Here is an 18,396-nt window from a genome sequence, read left to right as displayed (position 1 = left end):
GCTATGTTACCCAGGCTGGTCTTGAACTCCTGGGCTCAAGTGATTCTCCTGTCTCAGCCTCCTGGGTATCTCAGGCTATAGGCATGAATAACCAGAGTTATTCTTTAATGAAAAATTTAAAGTTTTCAAGGGTAGCTTTTATTATTATCTGGCCTTGTGTCACTTTTAAAAGTCTACATTTTAATTAACAAAAAAGTAGATAGGGGGCTGGAGAGATGGCTTAGAGGTTAAACGCTTGCCTGTGAAGCCTAAGGACCCCGGTTCAAGGCTCGGTTCCCCAGGACCCACGTTAGCCATATGCACAAGGGGGCGCATGCATCTGGAGTTCGTTCGCAGAGGCTGGAGGCCCGGTGCGCCCATTCTCTCTCTTTCTCTCCGTGCCTTTCTCTCTGTTTGTCTCTTTCAAATAGATTAAAAAAAAAAAAAGTAGATAGGGTTGGAGAGATGGCTCCACAGTTAAGGTGTTTGCCTGCAAAGTCTAAGGACTAGAGGCAGATAGAGAGAGAATGGGCGTGCCAAGGCCTCCAGCCATTGCAAACGAACTCCAGACGCATGCGCCCCCTGCGTGCGCCCCCTTGTGCATCTGGGTGACGTGGGTCCTGGGGAATTGAGCCTCGAACTGGGGTCCTTAGGCTTCACAGGCAAGCGCTTAACCACTAAGCCATCTCTCCAGCCCTCTACTTAACTTTTTTATTTTATTTTATTTTTTTAAAATTTTTTTATTTTTAAAAAATTTTTTTGTTCATTTTTATTTATTTATTTGAGAGTGACACAGAGAGAGAAAGAGGCAGATATAGAGAGAGAATGGGAATGCCAGGGCCTCCAGCCACTGCAAAGGAACTCCAGATGTGTGAGCACCCTTGTGCACCTGGCTAACGTGGGTCCTGGGGAATCAAGCCTCGAACCTAGGTCTTTAGGCTTCACAGGCAAGCGCTTAACCACTAAGCCATCTCTCCATCCCCTTAACTTTTTTATTGTGTACACTCTAAAGTCAGGCTTGATGGACTTGTTGGTTGTGCTGGGGAGCAAACTCACAGGCCAGGCAAGTCTTCACCACTGAGCTAACTTGAGCACCTATCGGAGACTTGTGGACCAGCCTCTTGCCCATCATGCAGGATGTGGGATTCTGGGCGAAAGATGTGTATGAGAAAGACACTCACATTCACTGGAGCTGTTTAAAGCTGAATCCTGACCAGATACATGAGGAAAATGCCAGAGGTTCACTCTCTCTTCTCCTTTCCCCCCTCCCTGCGTTTCTCTCTCTCTTTTCCCCTTCCTTCCTGTTTTCCCTTCTCTCCCCTTCCTTTCTGTTCCTATTTTCTGAACTGGAACCCAGGTCCTCTGCAGGCTAGTTATGCCCTACCATTGAGCCATGCCCTAGCCCCTTTCCCTCCTACCTACCTCCCACCTTCCTTCCTCCTTTCTCCTTCCTTCCTTCCTTCCTTCCTTCCTTCCTTCCTTCCTTCCTTCCTTCCTTCCTTTCCTTTCCTCCTTCCTTTTGTTGTGTTTTTGAGGTAGGGTCTCACTCTAGCCCAGGATGATGTGGAATGCACTCTTGAGTCTCAGGCTGGCCTCAAACTCACAGTGATCTTCCTACCTCCGCCTCCCAAGTACTGGGATTAAAGGCATGTGCCACCATGCCTGGCCCCTTATCTTTCTTTTATTTTTGAAATTCATTTTATTTATTTGTTATTTATTTGAGAGAGAGAGAGAAAGAGAATTAGCCTGCCAGGGCCTCCAGCCACTGAAAGTGTACTCCAGACGCATGCACACCATGTGCAACTGGCTTACATGGGTCCTGGTGAATTGGACCTGGGTCCTCTGGCTTTGCAGGCAAGCTCCTTAACCACTAAGCGATCTCTCCAGCTCCCCCAGCCCCTTTTTTGAGGTATGGTCTCACTCTAGTCTGGGCTGACCTGGAATTAACTATGTAGTCTCAGGATGACATCGAACTCACAGTGACCCTCCAATCTCTGCCTCCAGAGTACTGGGATTAAAAGCGTGCACCATCGTGCCTGGCAGCCCCTTATCTTTCTCGATAGACATCTGAGAGCTGTCTTTGGTGTGCCATCCCATCTCTCCTCCCAGGTCTCGGAGACCCACAGTACCTTGAAGACCTTCTTGGCCCAGGTCCTGAAAGCTTCTTCCTGTCCACATAGCTCATCTCCCTCCCTCATCTTCAGGATCCTTTCCCCTCCCAGCTCTTCCAGGAGGGTGTCCACAGCATGTCCGAAGGCGCAGAAGTGAGGATATGCCCGAGAGCCGAGGCCGAACACTGAGAACCTGCCCAAGAGACAGCAGAGGGTGCATGGGCTTCAGGGATGATGGTCTGTGGGGCTGAGGGGGTGCCTGTTGTCATAGGCCAAACTGTGAGCCCCCAAAACTCATACGCTAGAGTCCTAAAGCTCTGTGTGGCTCTATTTGGAAATAGGGGCTCTGTGAAGGTGATCAAGGTTGAAAGAGGTCTCAAGAGTGGGGCCCTAAGCCAACAACATTCGCTACCTTGTAAGAGGGAGTAATTCAACCCTCCCCGCAAATTGTTGGACACTTAGCTTTCAGAGTTATGTGAAAATACATTTCTGTAGATGGTCATCTTAAAAAAAAATTATGTATCCGGGTGTGGTGGCACACGCCTTTAATTCCAGCACTCAGGAGGCAGAGGTAGGAAGATCACCATGAGTTCAAGGGCACCCTGAGACTACATAGTGAATTCCAGGTCAGCCTGGGCTAGAGCAAGAACCTACCTTAAACTCCCTCCCATCCCCACCCCCCCCCAAAAAAAAAGAGAAAGAAATTAGTGTGTGCCTGGGTCTAAGACCTGGACCACTTGCAGCAGAATCTCTGAAGGTGGGGCCTGAAGGGCTACAAACATGCCCAGATGGTTTATTGATTTGAGATAGGGTCTCCTTATATAGCTCAGGCTGGCCTTGAACTTGTGATCCTCTTGCCTCTGTTTTCTGAGTGCTGGGGTTACAGGAATTACCTCCATGCCTGCATCACCCCCAACCGCTGGTGATTTTTGTGTGCATCCACGGAGTTAGGTGGAGAAGCACTGGGTCATATTGCAATATCTCTAGAAACCTCCAGTCAGTGTAAATTGTGGGGCCACAGAGATGGCTTAGTGGTTAAGGCGCTTGCCTGCGAAGCTGAAGGACCCATGTTTGACTCTCCAGATCCCACATAGGCCAGATGCACAAAGGTGAGGTACGTGCAAGGTCGCACATGCCCACTAGGTGGTGCAAGAATCTGGAGTTCGATTTCAGTGGCTGAGGCCTTGGCGTGTCAATTCTCTCTTTCTCTCTTTCAAAAAAAAAATGCAGATTCTGTCTGCAGGGAGGAACAGCTCAGAGAGTGGTGCTATCTGGAGTTTTGTGTCTTTCAGCACAAAGGATGGGGAGAACCGGGAGTGTGGGATCTGGGAATGAGAGGGATGTTATAGAGATGCCAGGAAATGCCACAGGATGTCGAGAATGAACCTGGGGGACCAGGCAGCCTGCTTGGTGAGGAGTCCCAGCAGGCTTGTTTCATGAGAAATGAAGGAGTACAGAAGGCTGTCTTCTTCCCCAAGAGCTTGAGCCAACCTTGCAGCTGGGCTCTGCTCCCCAAGAGCCTCTGTCTTCCCCGAGCCCACCCCACGCAGCCCTCGCTCACCTCACATTGGCCAGGGGTCCCGTACTTTCAAAGTGGTCTCTGACATCAGCCCCGTCGCCCGGTGACTTGTGGGAGTCGGAGTAGGAGGAGACGCTGTTGAATCGACCCTTGTAGCTCCTGCCCAAAAGGAAGGAGAATCCATGGCTCTGTCCTGATGCCCCTCTCCAAGGCCAGCACTGCTTTGGTTCTTCAAGTTACTGGCCCTAGTTCTAGCACCTTCTGCAGTGTACCGAGTCAAAGGATAGCTCTCCCCTGAAGTCTTCAAGAATGCATCAGCTTTACCAACACCCACCATGACGCATGACAGTCGACCCTCTCCACTTGACCCCTCCTGTAACTTGAAAGGGTTTTGGGGCCTTTGCTCGACTCAGGAAACCTGCAAGTTCCAGTGCTGCTCTCACTGAGTGGTCAGGAACAGAATGGACTACCGTGACCTCGAGATATGACCTCCTCGCTGCTCAGGTTTTAAGGTGAGTAGGAATCACCCGTGGATCTTCTTGAAGTGGGTTTATGGTTCAGCAGGGGTAGGTGGGGAGTCGAGAGTCAGAAAAATTTTACAAGATTTAAAAAATATTTATTTGAGAGAGGGAGAGAGGGAGAGAAGTAGAGGAATATGGAGAAAGAGAGAGAGAGAGAAAGAGAGAGAGAGAGAGAGAGGAAGAGAATAGGTATGCCAGGGTCTCCAGCCACTGCAAACAAACTCGAAAAGCATGCATCACTTTGGGCATCTCGGCTTACATGGGTCCTGGGGAATCGAACCTGGGTCCTTAGGTTTCGCAGGCCAGCAACTTTACCACTAAACCATCTGCCCAGCCCCACGAGTCAGAACTGTTGACAAGCTCCCTCCTTGCTACACCCAGGCTTCATGTTAAGCAGCTGCCAAGCAGACCCATGCTTTTCACGATGGCGGCCACTGGTTATCTGTGGCCGTTTTAATCCAAAGTTAAATCAACCACAATTAGATACAAATAAATAGGGGGAGTCATGTTTCAGGTGCCCAATGGGCATGTGTGGCTGCTTCTTTTATTTTTTTGCCATTGTAGACAGGATGTTGACATTCCTGTGGAACATTCCACGAGGTAGTACTGGCCTTTCCTAGTCAACACCCTCCTTCTGTAGAAACAAGGTCTTTGGACATTTCCAGGGCCTGCTGCAAGTCATGTTTCCAGTAAATATGAAAAATGTCCAACACCGAAAAATGTGCAGCACCGATACCCAGGATGAAAAGACATTTTTTAATAATACTGTTTTTGAGGACAAGGAAGATGTCCGGGACCCAAACCACAGTAGGAGAGGTTTGGGGAATTTTGGTGCTGCAAAAAAAAAAAAAAAAAAAAAAAAAAAAAAAAAAAAAAAAGTCATTTTTTTTCCTTGAGAAGTTTTGCTTTTAGACATGGCAAAAGCAAACCAAAGCAAAAACCAGAAAAGCCCCCGGCCCAATACCCAACAAATAAACAATTCTCCCTTTCAGGGGGAAAAAACCATTTCAAGACAGAAACCTAACATACAAATTTGAATGCAAAAAAAAAGAGAAGAAAACAGAAAAAAAACTGTGCATCCTGGCAACAGGGCTACTGAGCTGGATAATGTTCAAAGTTTTCGTTCCAGCACCAGAGTTCTAAATATATGTAAGTGTATTTTCTGCCCCAAAATAGTCTCACATTGAGTCATTTCTCCAAATCAGTCATGCCACATAGCAGGGGGCGGCTGTGTCGTTAGTGGGGGAGGCATGGTGGATGGTTGTGGGGTAAAAATACCAGCACGTGGATTTTCTGAGGCTGGAGGTTTCTGCAAACACTCCTCTGTGTTATTACCCCTCCCTTCTCAGGGTTGAGATAATTTATGTGTTTCCATTTGACAGATAAGAAAGACTGAGGCGTACCGAGGTCAAGTGATTTGCTCAAGGTCATTGAGTGAGTCGGTGGCTTAGCCTGGGTTAGGATTTGGGTCTCTTTGAGACCCAGCTGTGGCCAGGGGTGCTCCAATACTGCTCATGCCCACACACGCAAACACACACACACACACATGTATGCATATACATGCACACTCACGGCAACTTGTGTACAAGAGCTTTCTACCTGTGTTGGCTGTCACGGGCAGCAGCCAGACTGTGAGCTTCTGAATCACCATGGGGGAGCGAGGGCCCTTTACGGGGAAAGAAACGCAAGGGTTCCGGGTACCTAGAGGGGAGAATGGATGGCGCCCTATCTCTCCCTGAAGGAGGGGTGGGGGGGGTCAGGGCTGACCACAAGGCACTGGGTGGTCATCTAACCCCTGGGTATCCGGCAGGAGTGAGTTTGGTAACATGTGCTCCACACCGCGAAAAGCAGGGGAGATTTTCTACATATTACAGTCTCTAACCCTCCAGCCAGCTATGACATCAGATGCTGAATCTTAAGTCACAAGGACCCGTTTGCTCCCTTGGAGGAAACCTGAGGGGGCCTCCTTGAAGGGCAGCCTGCAGGCTCCCTGTCTGTTCTCTATTCTCCGGAGGGTGCTGTCAGTAGGGTGGGTGATACATTCTGCGATATTTCCACCGTGCAGAATGCCTTTAGCACCCAGCCCCGTGGGAGACACAGTTTCTCTGACCATGGGTGTCATGGCCTTCGGAAGTATCCTGCCTGCCCTTTGAACTTAAACTCTACTCTGGCTGCAGGTCCACTGTGAGCCCCAGATGGAAATGTTCTAAGGAGACAGCAGCCTGTGCTGATTCTCTATGTGGGTTTCAAAAGTGGGGAGAAAGCCGGGCGTGGTGGCGCACGCCTTTAATCCCAGCGCTCGGAAGGCAGAGGTAAGGAAGATCACTGTGAGCTCGAGGCCACTCTGAGACTAAATAGTGAATTCCAGGTCAGCCTGGGCTACAATGAGACCCTACCTTGAAAAACAAACAAACAAAAAAATGGGGAAAAAGAATATTAACTGATATTTACACGGTGGGTTTAACAGTTCCAGGACTCTTCTGTTTTCTGATTTGATTCCTTTTTTTTTTTTTGAAGTAGGGTCTCACTCTAGTTCAGGCTGATCTGGAGTTCATTATGTAGTCTCAGGCTGGTCTCGAACTCACAGTGATCCTCCTCCTGCCTCGGCCTCCCGAGGGCTGGGATTAAAGGCGTGCGCCATCACACTCAGCCTGATTTGATTCTTACCAATCAGAGTCAAGGAAGGTTGTGTAATCTCCATTTTATAGGAAAAGGATCAGAGGCACAGGGCCAATAAGTGATGGAGTCAGAGACCAAAAGTCAGCCCCAGCGGAGCTCAGATCCCCTCCAGCTAAAACTAATCTCTAAGTGATAAACACTATCCAGACCTCAAATGTGAATTGAACGTGCCAAAGGATAATTTCCAGTGGTCTCCGGGGGTGTCATGTGACCATCATGGAAGGGGGTCGTTCACTTACTTCCTTTCCTCCTGCACAGAGTTGGGGTGTCTCATTTCCATCAAAGCACAGCCGAATTTCTGAAAGTCAAAACCAACGAGTGTGTGAAGCATGTGTTCGTAAGTGCGGGAAGAGGGGTGGGCGCAGGGACTGGGGCTCTAGCTGGCAGGAGAGAAGCCTGATTGCTGCCTGGCTGCCAGATGGCAGGGATGGTCACGGGTTCCAGTGGGCAGCCACGATCCAGTGCAGTGCACAGGGAGGGAGGCCAGCTATTCACACAACTCTGAGTGGCCATCTCTCAACAAAAAAATATCGTTCCTCTGTCTGGATGAGAGTCCCTGAACTTATGATTGGTGTATCCATTCCAAACAAACAACTCACTTAGGGGACATTTGAACTTGGAACTCTTTATTCAGGGGACACCAACAGAAAGAGAATTTAGAATTGAGCCAGGCATGGTGGCGCACGCCTTTAATCCCAGCACTGGGGAGGCAGAGGTAGGAGGATCACTGTGAGTTCGAGGCCACCCTGAGACGACATAGTGAATTCCAGGTCAGCCTGGACTAGAGCGAGACCCTACCTTGAAAAACTAAACCAAGAAAAGTTAGAATTGTCTAATTTGTACAACTTGGATCAAATTGAAGTTCTAGTTTGGAGGCTCTAGGAGGCTTGCTTCTGAGAGCCCAGTGCAGAGAAGGGACCCAGCGGTGACTCTTTTTTCCTGGGGGAGGAACCCACGCCAGTACAGGGGCAGCCCCTCTCACCTCCCCGTTCTCAGGAGGGTCTCCATTGCCAAAGGTGCTGGTGACCACCAGAACGAGGGCTTCATGCTCCAGATGTACAATGTCATACTCCTCCATAGACATCACCTAGGTGGGGGCACGTATGGGAGGGGAGAGGAGGTAAGTAACGACCTGGAGACATCCATCAGTGACAAGCTGGGGCTGGGGAGATGGCTTAGCAGTTAAGACACTTGGCCGCAAAGGCAAAGGACCCACGTTTGATACCCCAGGACCCATGTACAGCCAGAGGCACAAGCTGACACATGTGTCTGTAGTTCATTTGCAGTAGCTAGAGGCCCTGGTGTGCCCATCCTCTCTCTCTTTCTGCATCTCTCTATCTGCCTCTTCCTCTCTCTTAAATAAATACAAGAGTATATAAAGCTGACCAACATAGCACATGTCTGTGCTTCTAGCACTAGGGATGCAGAGCCAAGAGGATCCTCAGCACTTGCTGGCTATCTGCTCTGGCTGAATAAGTGAGCTCTAAGCTCAGCATGAGACCCTGTCTCAACACTTAAGGTGGAAGGTGACTGAGGAACACACCAGAAGTCAAGTCCATATGCATGTGCACACACTTTCACATATACCTGCACATACACGTATATATACAAGCAAACAAACATCATTCATACATGCACATGCCAAAAAAAGTGACAAGAAAGAGGAAACAGGAAGGAAGAAGGTGTGCTGTTCTGAGCCATTTCCTTGGAGGGGAGCCCAACTACTTTTAGGGGGCTCAGGTGGCTAGCATTAATGCCTTTTGGTGGCATGGATTGTTACAATGCCCACGATAGCCTGGAGGATTATGGGAATATGGGACCCTGATCAAAGTAGGATTTTGGGTTTCTTTTGTGTGTGAAGGTGTGTCTGGTGTGTACAGTGTGTGTCTTGTGTGCAGATGTGTCCTGTGCACAGGTGTGAAGGTGTGTGTGGTGTGTATAGTGTGTTCTGCAGTGTGCAGATGTGTGTGCCCATGCACGTGTGTGAAGGTGTGTGGTATGTATAGTGTGTTCTGCAGTGTGTAGATGTGTGTGCCCATGCACATGTGTGAAGGTGTGTGTGGTGTGTATAGTGTGTTCTGCAGTGTGTAGATGTGTGTGCCCATGCACGTGTGTGAAGGTGTGTGTGGTGTGTTCAGTGTGTGCTGATGTGTGTGCTCATGCACACATGTGAAGGTGTGTGTGGTGTGTGTAGTGTGTGCTGCAGTGTGCAGATGTGTGCACCCATGCACACGTGTGAAGGTGTGTGTGGTGTGTATAGTGTTTGCTGCAGTGTGCAGATGTGTGTGTCCATGCACATGTGTGAAGGTGTTTGTGGTGTGTATAGTGTGTGCTGCAGTGTGCAGATGTGTGTGTCCATGCACGTGTGAAGGTGTGTGTGGTGTGTATAGTGTGTTCTGCAGTGTGCGGATGTGTGCCCATGCACACATGTGAAGGTGTGTGTGGTGTGTGTAGTGTGTGCTGCAGTGTGCAGATGTGTGTGTCCATGCACGTGTGAAGGTGTGTGTGGTGTGTATAGTGTGTGCTGCAGTGTGCAGATGTGTGTGTCCATGCACGTGTGAAGGTGTGTGTGGTGTGTATAGTGTGTGCTGCAGTGTGCAGATGTGTGTGTCCATGCACGTGTGAAGGTGTGTGTGGTGTGTGTAGTGTGTGCTGCAGTGTGCAGATGTGTGTGTCCATGCACGTGTGAAGGTGTGTGTGGTGTGTATAGTGTGTGCTGCAGTGTGCAGATGTGTGTGTCCATGCACGTGTGTGAAGGTGTGTGTGGTGTGTATAGTGTGTGCTGCAGTGTGCAGATGTGTGTGTCCATGCACGTGTGTGAAGGTGTGTGTGGTGTGTATAGTGTGTTCTGCAGTGTGCGGATGTGTGCCCATGCACACGTGTGAAGGTGTGTGTGGTGTGTGTAGTGTGTGCTGCAGTGTGCAGATGTGTGTGTCCATGCACACATCTACAGACGCCAGAGAAGAATGTTGGGTGTCCTTCTTTGTCACTGTTGGACTCGTCTCTTTGAGACAGAGTCTCTTGCGGAAATTGGCGCTGCTGTTTTCAGTGTCACTGGCTGAGCAGGGAGCCTCAGTGATTCCTTTGTCTCTGCCAGCTCCTTTGGGCCTGACGTTATAGGTATGTGTAACCATGCCTGGCTTTTCTGTGGGTGCTGGGGTCCAGCCTCACGTCCTCATGCTTGGGTAGCCAGCACTCTGACCTGCTGAACCATCTCCCCTCTCTGCCTGGGATTTCAATGTCCACCTCATCCCAGAGCTCTCCCGACTCCATCTGTGAGCGATCTGACTTGCTGAGACTCTAATGGCCTCCTGCCTCCACACCTGAGCCCCATGTGGTAGGTGTGCCACCTTATGGAAAGACGTTGCCTGTATCTTGGCATGACTTGGACATTTCTCGGAGTGCAGCCCAAGGAAGGCCAGTCTCCAGAGATCCTCCACGAGGGTGCTACCCATTTGTTACTGTCTCCTCACCTGGAGATTATAATGTACATTCACAGATTCAAGGCTCCGAGAAAGCCTGCAGCAATGAGACCCATGGAACTGTATTGAACAGATTGCCAAGAGGACCCCGGAATGGGTTCTTACACGCATGTTCACTCTTTTCTCTCAGAGATGGGAATGCCATCTGGTGATTTCTGGACTCCAGGAGGGTCCGTGGGGAGAGCGGCGTCATGGTGGCTGACGTGTACGCACACGTGTGTGGCTGGGCATCTTGGTGAAAGTTCTTCCCATGACCTCCAGCTTTCCCCTGTGTGCCACTCACCTTAGCATCAAAGGCGTGCTTGAAGATCTCGCACAAAGTCTTGGCATAGGCTTGTGATTTGCCTGTCTCGGTGGCATAGAGAATGGTCGCTTTGACCCGCTTGGCCATGGCTTGCCCCATCAGTTTGGCCGAGAACTTGACGGCTCTGCAGGGGAGTGAACGGAGAGAAAAATGGGAAACAAAGAAGAGGCCCAACATGCCAGGTTGGGCCTTTGGGGCCAGAACCATGATCTGCGAAGCTGGACAGGGAACTTACTCCTCTGTTTTCTTTTTTTGCTTTAGCCCAGGCTGACCTGAAATTTACCATGTACTCTCAGGCTGGCCTTGAACTCACAGCAATCTCCCTGCCTCTGCCTCCCGAGTGCTGGGATCAAAGGCGTGTGTCACCACGCCTGGCTAGAGAACTTTCTCTTGCCCATCGATGGCTTTGGGCCCACTAGAGTCACATCCTAACCCTTGAGTTCAGGCGCCATATTGACTCCTTTATCAAATCTCTGCAGCAGTTAGCTATGAGTTCGGTGGTTGGCTACCATGCTTCGTTGTCAATTGATGGTCTGCTCCCGGGCCCGGGGACCCTGCTTGGCTGAGCACCGCCTCGAAGGCTGTGGTCATTCCCAGCACGCCTCCTGAGCTATGGAGCAGGCATTGCTACAGAGGAATGGCGAGGGCAGGCTGTGGACCAGCAGCTGCCCTGTGCCGCTAATCACGAGCACGTGCGTGTCCTTGAGAGTCGAGATAGATATAGATTGATAGATCTAGACAGAGGGACGACTGACTGACAAATGGATAGATGACAGATTGATGGCCAATCAGTAGATGATAGGTAATTCATTGATGGATAGATTGAAGATGGTAGTTTGGTGACAGATAGACAATTGACATATGATAGATGATTGATAGATGGACAAATATATAAATGATGGATGGGTATGTAGATAACAAAGTGTAGATAGTTGATGGATGGATAGAGAGATGACAGAAAGTTTAAAATAGGGTCTTTAAAATTTATTTATTTATTTATTTATTTGAGAGAGGCAGAGAGAGAAAGGGGGGTAGGGAGAGAGAGGGGGAGAATGGGCGCACCAGGACCTCCAGCCATTGCAAGTGAACTCCAGACACATGCACAACCTTATTTATGTATCTGGCTCACGTGGGTTCTGGGGAATCGAACCTGGAACCTTTGGCTTTGCAGCAAGTACCTTCACCGCTAAGCATTCTCTCCAGCCTGATGACTGATTGTTAAATAGATGACAGATGATTGATAGATGGATGGTTAGACAGGTGATAGGTAGATACATAGACAGGTAGATAGAAAGGCAGATAGTAGATGGATCACTAACAATCCCCCAGCATTGAGTCAGAGGGACTTTCAAGGATTGTGGATCCACACATGAAAAGAACAGATTTGGTTTATTTAGCAACGCACCTACAAGGTTTTGCACAAAGCTGGTGCCTAACAGGCACAAATAAACATCTATCCAAATAAACTATGAATTTAAAAAGATGCCGCCGCTCAGCTGCGAGGAGTTTAATGTCAAGCGCAGCCTATTTGAGCTGGAAGACTCAAGTCAGCTTGCCTTCCTTCCCCCTACTGGCAGCAGTGGGGTTGGTAGATGCCACAGACTGGGAAATATCTGGGCTCACTCCAAGCGGCCCTCCCTGCTCTTACTAGCAATCTCTGCCGTAGACAAATTGCTAATTATCTCCCACCTGGGGCTTATTGGTGATAACTTCATCGTTTGTGAGAATTGGGGGAAACCACCCACACAGCAGGAAGGCTCTGACTTAGGGCAGGGGTGGGGGTAGCGGGGGCTGGGGGAGGCTGACAAAGGAATAAAAGGTGCCAGGAGGGTTCCCTCGGAAAGCTAGGAGCATACAGAGTATCTGTAATTGACTCCTTTTGTTTCCATCCCAAACTTAATAGCGCAATTAATGTTTTCTATTTCTCTTTTCCTGGAGCCCGTGGAACTGAACTGAAGCCAAAGGTTGTCATCACGGAGAGTGTTCAGGAAGCCCTGGTTAAGGAAAGGAGGCTGTTCACGTGTTCTTATGTTGGAGGTGGTGGGAAGGGGACGCCAGGGGGCCGAGTTCACGGGCTCAGTGTCTGCAAGATAGACCTGTATCATGCCTCCAGGGGTCCACAGTATAGATGGTACCTGTTGTACACATAGATGCCACTCATGGAAAATTCTAGAGTCTGAGATCTGAATACAAGCTAGTTCAGCCTCTACCAATGTCCTCGTGCAGACATTGGCCCTGCTGAGTGGAGGCGTGGGGTGGCCTTCCTTGGTGCAGAAGGCTGGTGTCCCTATGACATCATCTACATGGGCCTCATCTGACTTGTCAGCTAGACTCTGGCAGGACAATGATCCTTCCCTCAGCTTGGTCCATAGCCTCCTGGCCTCCACTCTCTGCTCGGTTAAGCCTTATAATTATACTGTTTTTATATTATACTGTTATTACTTGGTTGTTGTTGTTTTTTGAGGTAGGGTCTCACTCTAGCCCAGGCTGACCTGGAATTCACTATGTAGTCTCAGGCTGGCTTTGAACTCATGGAGATCCTCCTACCTCTGTCTCCCAAGTGCTGGGATTAAAGGTGCATGCCACCACACCCAAGAAGTAGATAGATAGGTAGGCAGACAGACAGATAGAGAGGAACAGGTTCACCGGGACCTCCAGTCACTGCAAAGGAACTCCAGACATGTACGGCACTTGGCGCATCTGGCATCACGTGGTACTGGGGAATGGAACTCAGGACATTAGGCTTTACAGGAATCTACTCGGCGTCCTTTGTGGAGTAGTCTCCATTTGCAGGTGCCTCCCGTCACCCTCCCAGATACGGGACACTTACTCGGCTAACTTCTTGAAACCGATGGCTCGCCGCTTCGTGGGGGTCCCGTTGGTGCCCTTCCACACGTGGGTGTTCCAAGGGTCGGGCTGGGAAGAGAAGCAAGAGCACTGGTCATGGACCTCAGGTAAATTCAGCTCTCCTTGGATATGTCCTCAGCTGGCAAGGTAGGATTCAGCTAGGGACAGCCACAAGTAACCCTGCACTCGGGATCAGATGCTGCCTTCCTGCACTGTCTCAATGCAGCCCTTCTCACTCGACCTTGTGTTCTCCAAACTCTGCCTTTATTTATTTATTTTTGTTTATTTTTATTTTATTTATTTATTTGAGAGAGACAGACACAGAAAGAAAGTGGGGTGGGGGAGAGAGGGAGAGAGAGAGAGGAAGAGAGAGAATGGTAGTGCCAGGGCCTCCAGCCACTGAACATGAACTCCAGACATGTGCGCCCCCTTGTGCATCTGGTTAACGTGGGTCCTGGGGAATCGAGCCTTGAACCGGGGTCCTTAGGCTTTACAGGCAAATGCTTAACCGCTAAGCCATCTCTACAGCTCTTTGGCTTTATTTTTATTTTTGAGAGAGAGACAGAATTGGCACACTAGGGTCTCAGCCACCATAGTCGAACCCCAGACACTTGTGCCACCTAATGGGCATAGGTGGCCTTGTGCTTGCCTTACCTTTGTGTGTCTGGCTTACGTGGGATCTGGAGAGTCGAACATGGATCCTTAGGCTTTGCAGGCAAGCACCTTAACCACTAAGCCATCTATCTCCAGTCCCCACTTTTTATTTTTGCAAGTGTCTGAGTGTAAGGTGGATGTGTATGCATGTGTGTGTGTGTGTGTATGCACATGTTTGTGGTGGCCAGAAGTTCACACTGGGTGTCTTCCTCAGTCACTATCCAACTTGAAAACAGGGTCTTTCACTGAACCTAGACTTGGCCCGTTTAACTTGCCAGCAGGCTCTGGGCATCCTCCTGTCTCCACCTCCAGAGCGTGGGGGATACATGCGTGCTACGGTGTACGGCATTTACCTGGGTGCTGGGGATCTGAACTTGGGACCTCACACTTGTGTAGCAAGTGCATTGTCCACTGAGACACCTTCCATGCCCTCAAACTCTACCTTTCCTTTTTGAGATCGGGTCTGGCCATATAGCTGAGGCTGTCTTCAAACTTGCCATTCTCCTGTCTCAGCCTCCTGAGTGCTGGAATTCCACAATGCACCATTACGCCCAGCTTCAACTCCCTTTCTGCTGGGTACAGGGGTTCACACCTTTAATCCCAGCAGTTGGGAGGCAGAGGTAGGAGGATCACTGTGAGTTTGAGGTCAGCCTGAGGCTTCAGAGTGAAATCCAGGTCAGCTTGGGCTACAGCGAGACCCTACCTCAGAAAACCAGAAAAACCTCACTTCTTTCTGACTGCTCTTTTCATCTGTTGGGTCCTTCAGGCAGGTCTGTGTTGGGTACAGGAGGCACACATGGACATGTGTGTGCTCACAGCACTGGCCCATGCACAGATGTTTTCCTGGCACAAACTGTACTGTAGACTGGGAGGACCTGACGCAGGGCAAGGTGGGGCAGGACCTGGTACTCGAAGGACGGGGTGAGCCGATAGTTGAGCATCTCCTGGTGGAAGACAGGGGTGATGCTGCCAGACATGGGGGGCACGATCCACACCCAGTCGGCCGGGCAGCCTCCTCGACAGCGGTACTCGTTCTCCATGTGTTTGATGAAGGACTCGGTGGCAGAGTGGTGGTCAACGATGGTCACTTTGTCACTCTGTGGGAGGAGAGGGAATGAGGAATTGGGATGGAAGAGAAGGTGGGATGTTTAGGGACCCCGCCCACAGGATAGCATCTCCCCAAAGGGTGGCCCAGGAGATGACTGACTGCAAGCAATGTCAAGAGAAATAGAGACTGCCATTGCAGCTTGCCTCTGTCTTTCTATTAACCCAGGAGGAAGGCTGGGTTCAGTGCTAGCATGTCTCTTAACACCTTTCTCATCCGTCTTGCCAATCTTCCTTTTTGCTCATCTCTCTTTCTCTCTCTGTGTGTGTGTACGTGTGGACTGTGTGCGCTGTGGTAGTGATAATGTGATAATGTAAACGTATGGCCCCGTAGACTCATGTCTTATTGAAATTGAGTCTGCAACTTCAGCCCCCAGCAGACAGATGCCAGCTGCAGGCGGGCGTGTCTCTGGGGAGGCGGATCTGAATTCCGGCTCAAAGGTGTGCAGAGAGCGGTGTGAGGACTTGTATTTGTTTGCGGTGCTGGCTGTTTGGTGGTTTTTCTCTGCTTGAGTCTGTGAAAGAGAGCCAGCGTCTTCCGCCATCGAGGGAACTTCTCCTGGATCTGTAAGCTGAAGTAAACCCCTCCCTCCCGTGAACTGTGCCTGGCTGGATGTTCAGCCCAGCAACGTGGATCTGACGACAAACGTCGTATAGTGTGCACGTGTGGCAAACTGGGCGTGGGGGGGGGGTTATGCAGTTCTTGTGCTGAGGTAAGAGCCCCATGCGTGCACACGCAGAGGCCACAGAACTTCAGGAGTCTTCCTCTATTACTCATCTGTATGTTTCTTTGAGACAGGATCTCTTGCTAAATCTAGAGCTGATGTTTTCTTTATTTTATTTTATTTTTATTCATTTGGCAGAAAAAGAGGGAGAGAGAGAGAGAGAGAGAGAGAGAGAGAGAGAGAGAGAGAGAGAGAAGAGAGAGGGAGAGAGAGGGAGAGAGAATAGGTGCACCAGGGCCTCCAGTCACTGCAAATGAACTCCAGGCGTGTATGCCCTCTTGTGCATCTGGCTAACATGGGTCCTGGGGAATTGAACCTGGGTCCTTTGGCTTTGCAGGCAAATGCCTTAACCACTAAGCCATCTCTCCAGCTGTTTTTTTTTTTTTTTTAATCAGACTGGCTGACCAGTGAGCCCTAGGAATTCTCTCTCTTTTTTTTTCTCTCTCTCTACAGGACTGGGCTTACAGGCATGAATATCTAGCCCAGCTGTTTGTCGGGGTTCTGGGGAATTAAATTCCGGGCAAATCAGGCCTTGCTGAGCCCATCTCCTCAGCCTCCTCTTTTCTGTCTTCTAATCAGAGGCAGGAGCCACAGGCAGCGCTAGCTAGACTCCAGCAACTTTATTTTGTTTTTTGTATGTTTGTTTATCTAACATTATAATTACCTTCTGTGTATTGTAACCCACATGGGCTCTTCATCTATGGCAGCGACATAGAATCCTCTTAACTCACAAAGCTCTAAGTCATGACAACAGGCAGATTAAAGATGAAAGTTGTGAATCAGCACAGAGGTGGGTGGATTGGATGCCTGGTGCTGGCCGCTCGGCCCACAAAGCCTGGTCCTTTCCTCTCCTCCACTCACTTCTCTCACACCCCGGGGTGCTTCTATCCCCATTGATCTGAGCTGCGTCCCACCCTTTTCACAGCTCCTCTTCTTGGGAGGTCACCTCTGTTGTTTTTTGTCCAGGCGGGGTTTTTCTCTAGCCCAGGCTGACCTGGAATTCACCGTGTGGTCTCAAACTCACAGCAATCCTCCTACCTCTGCCTCCTGAGGCTGAGGTTAAAGATGGGCACCACCATGCCAGGCTCAACCTCTTCCCCACCTTCTCTACTGCCCTGTGCCGTCTCTCGGTGGGCTGCCTCTGCCCACACCTGTGCCATGGACCCACAGTTTCTATTCCTGTACCGCTTGATTTGACATTCTCGCCTGCCCGTGTGCCCAGACCGAAGCCCTCCATGGGACAGAGCTGGCATCTGGTCTTGAGTGATCCTGTTAAGTGCGATTCTCTAGGTCTCCTACTTTACCAAACACCCGGCTTATGCCTGTCAGTGCCGGTGGAATTATTCACAGAACCCGCCTTGTGCTCAAAAGTGCCAGGATGGACATGGACGGTACCCAACCCATGGCTCATAAGCGTCATGTGGCCCAGGATAGTTATAAATGTGGCCCCATCTCAAACTGCCAATTTACTTAAAACAACACCAGATTTCTCTTGGCATTTTTTTTTTTTTTTTTGGTAACTCCATGAATCGGTTTTTAAGCATTCATGAACTCTAGGTGACAACGTCCTGTTGCAGCGTCACACGAAATAAACGCATGTATGTTCTCCCAACTTGCGGTTCAGCAATGGACACACCTGTCTGTGTGGCCCAAGACAATTCTTTTTGGCCCAACATGGCCCGGAGAAGCCAACAGGTTGGTTAGAGAATATATTTTCCGGCTATCTTACTGTCATGTCGCTTAATGGGGGCTTACATTATTCTGACAGCAAGGAGGGCCACCTGTCCTTTTTACGTGATAGTATGAGTCCCCAACAGACAGCAAGGCACAGAGGACAGCCGCCGTCACAATTTGGAAGCATCACAAGGAAAGGGACCACCCTCCTCTCCCGTGTCCATGGCCCATGTTCACTTCCTGTTCGCTCATGAGACCAGAAGGCATGTAGACAGGAAGTAGGTCATGCTGCCAGACAGGAAGTAGGTCAGATTGGCAGGCAGGAAGTAGGTCATACTGGTAGACAGGAAGTAGGTCATAATGTCATACTGGTAGACAGGAAGTAAGTCACAGTGGCAGACAGACTCCCCTCTACCACGGCCCCCCAAATGGATTTTGCCAGTCAGGTCTCTTAACCCTCTGCATCAGTGTTCTGGGAGGTTTTCTCCCCTCTCCTTCTGAAACTTGACCTTGGTGACAAGGCCCTGAGGCTACCTGGAAACTGTATAGAACAGCAATGTTGATCTCCACCAGCGCCTGGTCCTTCCACAGGGAGGATGTCTTCCTCATGTCCAAGTTCATCTTCTTGGCTACTTCCTAAAAGTGGGGGCGGGGGGAAGGAAACAAAAACTCACAGGCTGGGTACTTCGAGATGTCAGACCAAAGAAGGTGTCAGGAATGAATGTCTTCATTTATCAGCCACCAACCCATTGATGGGTTGACTCACTCACTCACTCACTCACTCACTCCAAAGACTT

General features: G+C 49.8%; 1 protein-coding gene across 3 annotated transcripts in view; it reads right to left on the bottom strand.

The window, feature by feature from the left end:
- Nos1 (nitric oxide synthase 1) overlaps window positions 1-18,396 on the bottom strand; it is a 138,494-nt gene that overhangs the window by 32,351 nt on the left and 87,747 nt on the right. For 2 of the 3 annotated variants that reach the window (XM_045132965.1, XM_004664148.2), the window contains exons 11-18: window positions 18,134-18,235; window positions 14,999-15,193; window positions 13,426-13,511; window positions 10,575-10,719; window positions 7,792-7,896; window positions 7,049-7,107; window positions 3,652-3,768; window positions 2,109-2,283 (exon numbers count right to left, since the gene is read on the bottom strand). In XM_045132965.1, the coding sequence (XP_044988900.1) occupies window positions 2,109-2,283; window positions 3,652-3,768; window positions 7,049-7,107; window positions 7,792-7,896; window positions 10,575-10,719; window positions 13,426-13,511; window positions 14,999-15,193; window positions 18,134-18,235 (984 nt within the window). Of the gene's footprint in view, window positions 1-2,108; window positions 2,284-3,651; window positions 3,769-5,729; window positions 5,832-7,048; window positions 7,108-7,791; window positions 7,897-10,574; window positions 10,720-13,425; window positions 13,512-14,998; window positions 15,194-18,133; window positions 18,236-18,396 lie in introns of all 3 variants that reach the window. The other variant, XM_045132966.1, reaches the window with a different exon arrangement.

Source organism: Jaculus jaculus, chromosome 13 (genome assembly GCF_020740685.1).
Source record: "Jaculus jaculus isolate mJacJac1 chromosome 13, mJacJac1.mat.Y.cur, whole genome shotgun sequence".
NCBI lineage: Eukaryota > Metazoa > Chordata > Mammalia > Rodentia > Dipodidae > Jaculus > Jaculus jaculus.
The sequence above is the reverse complement of the archived record's forward strand: the minus strand, read 5'-3'. Positions and strand labels throughout refer to the sequence as shown.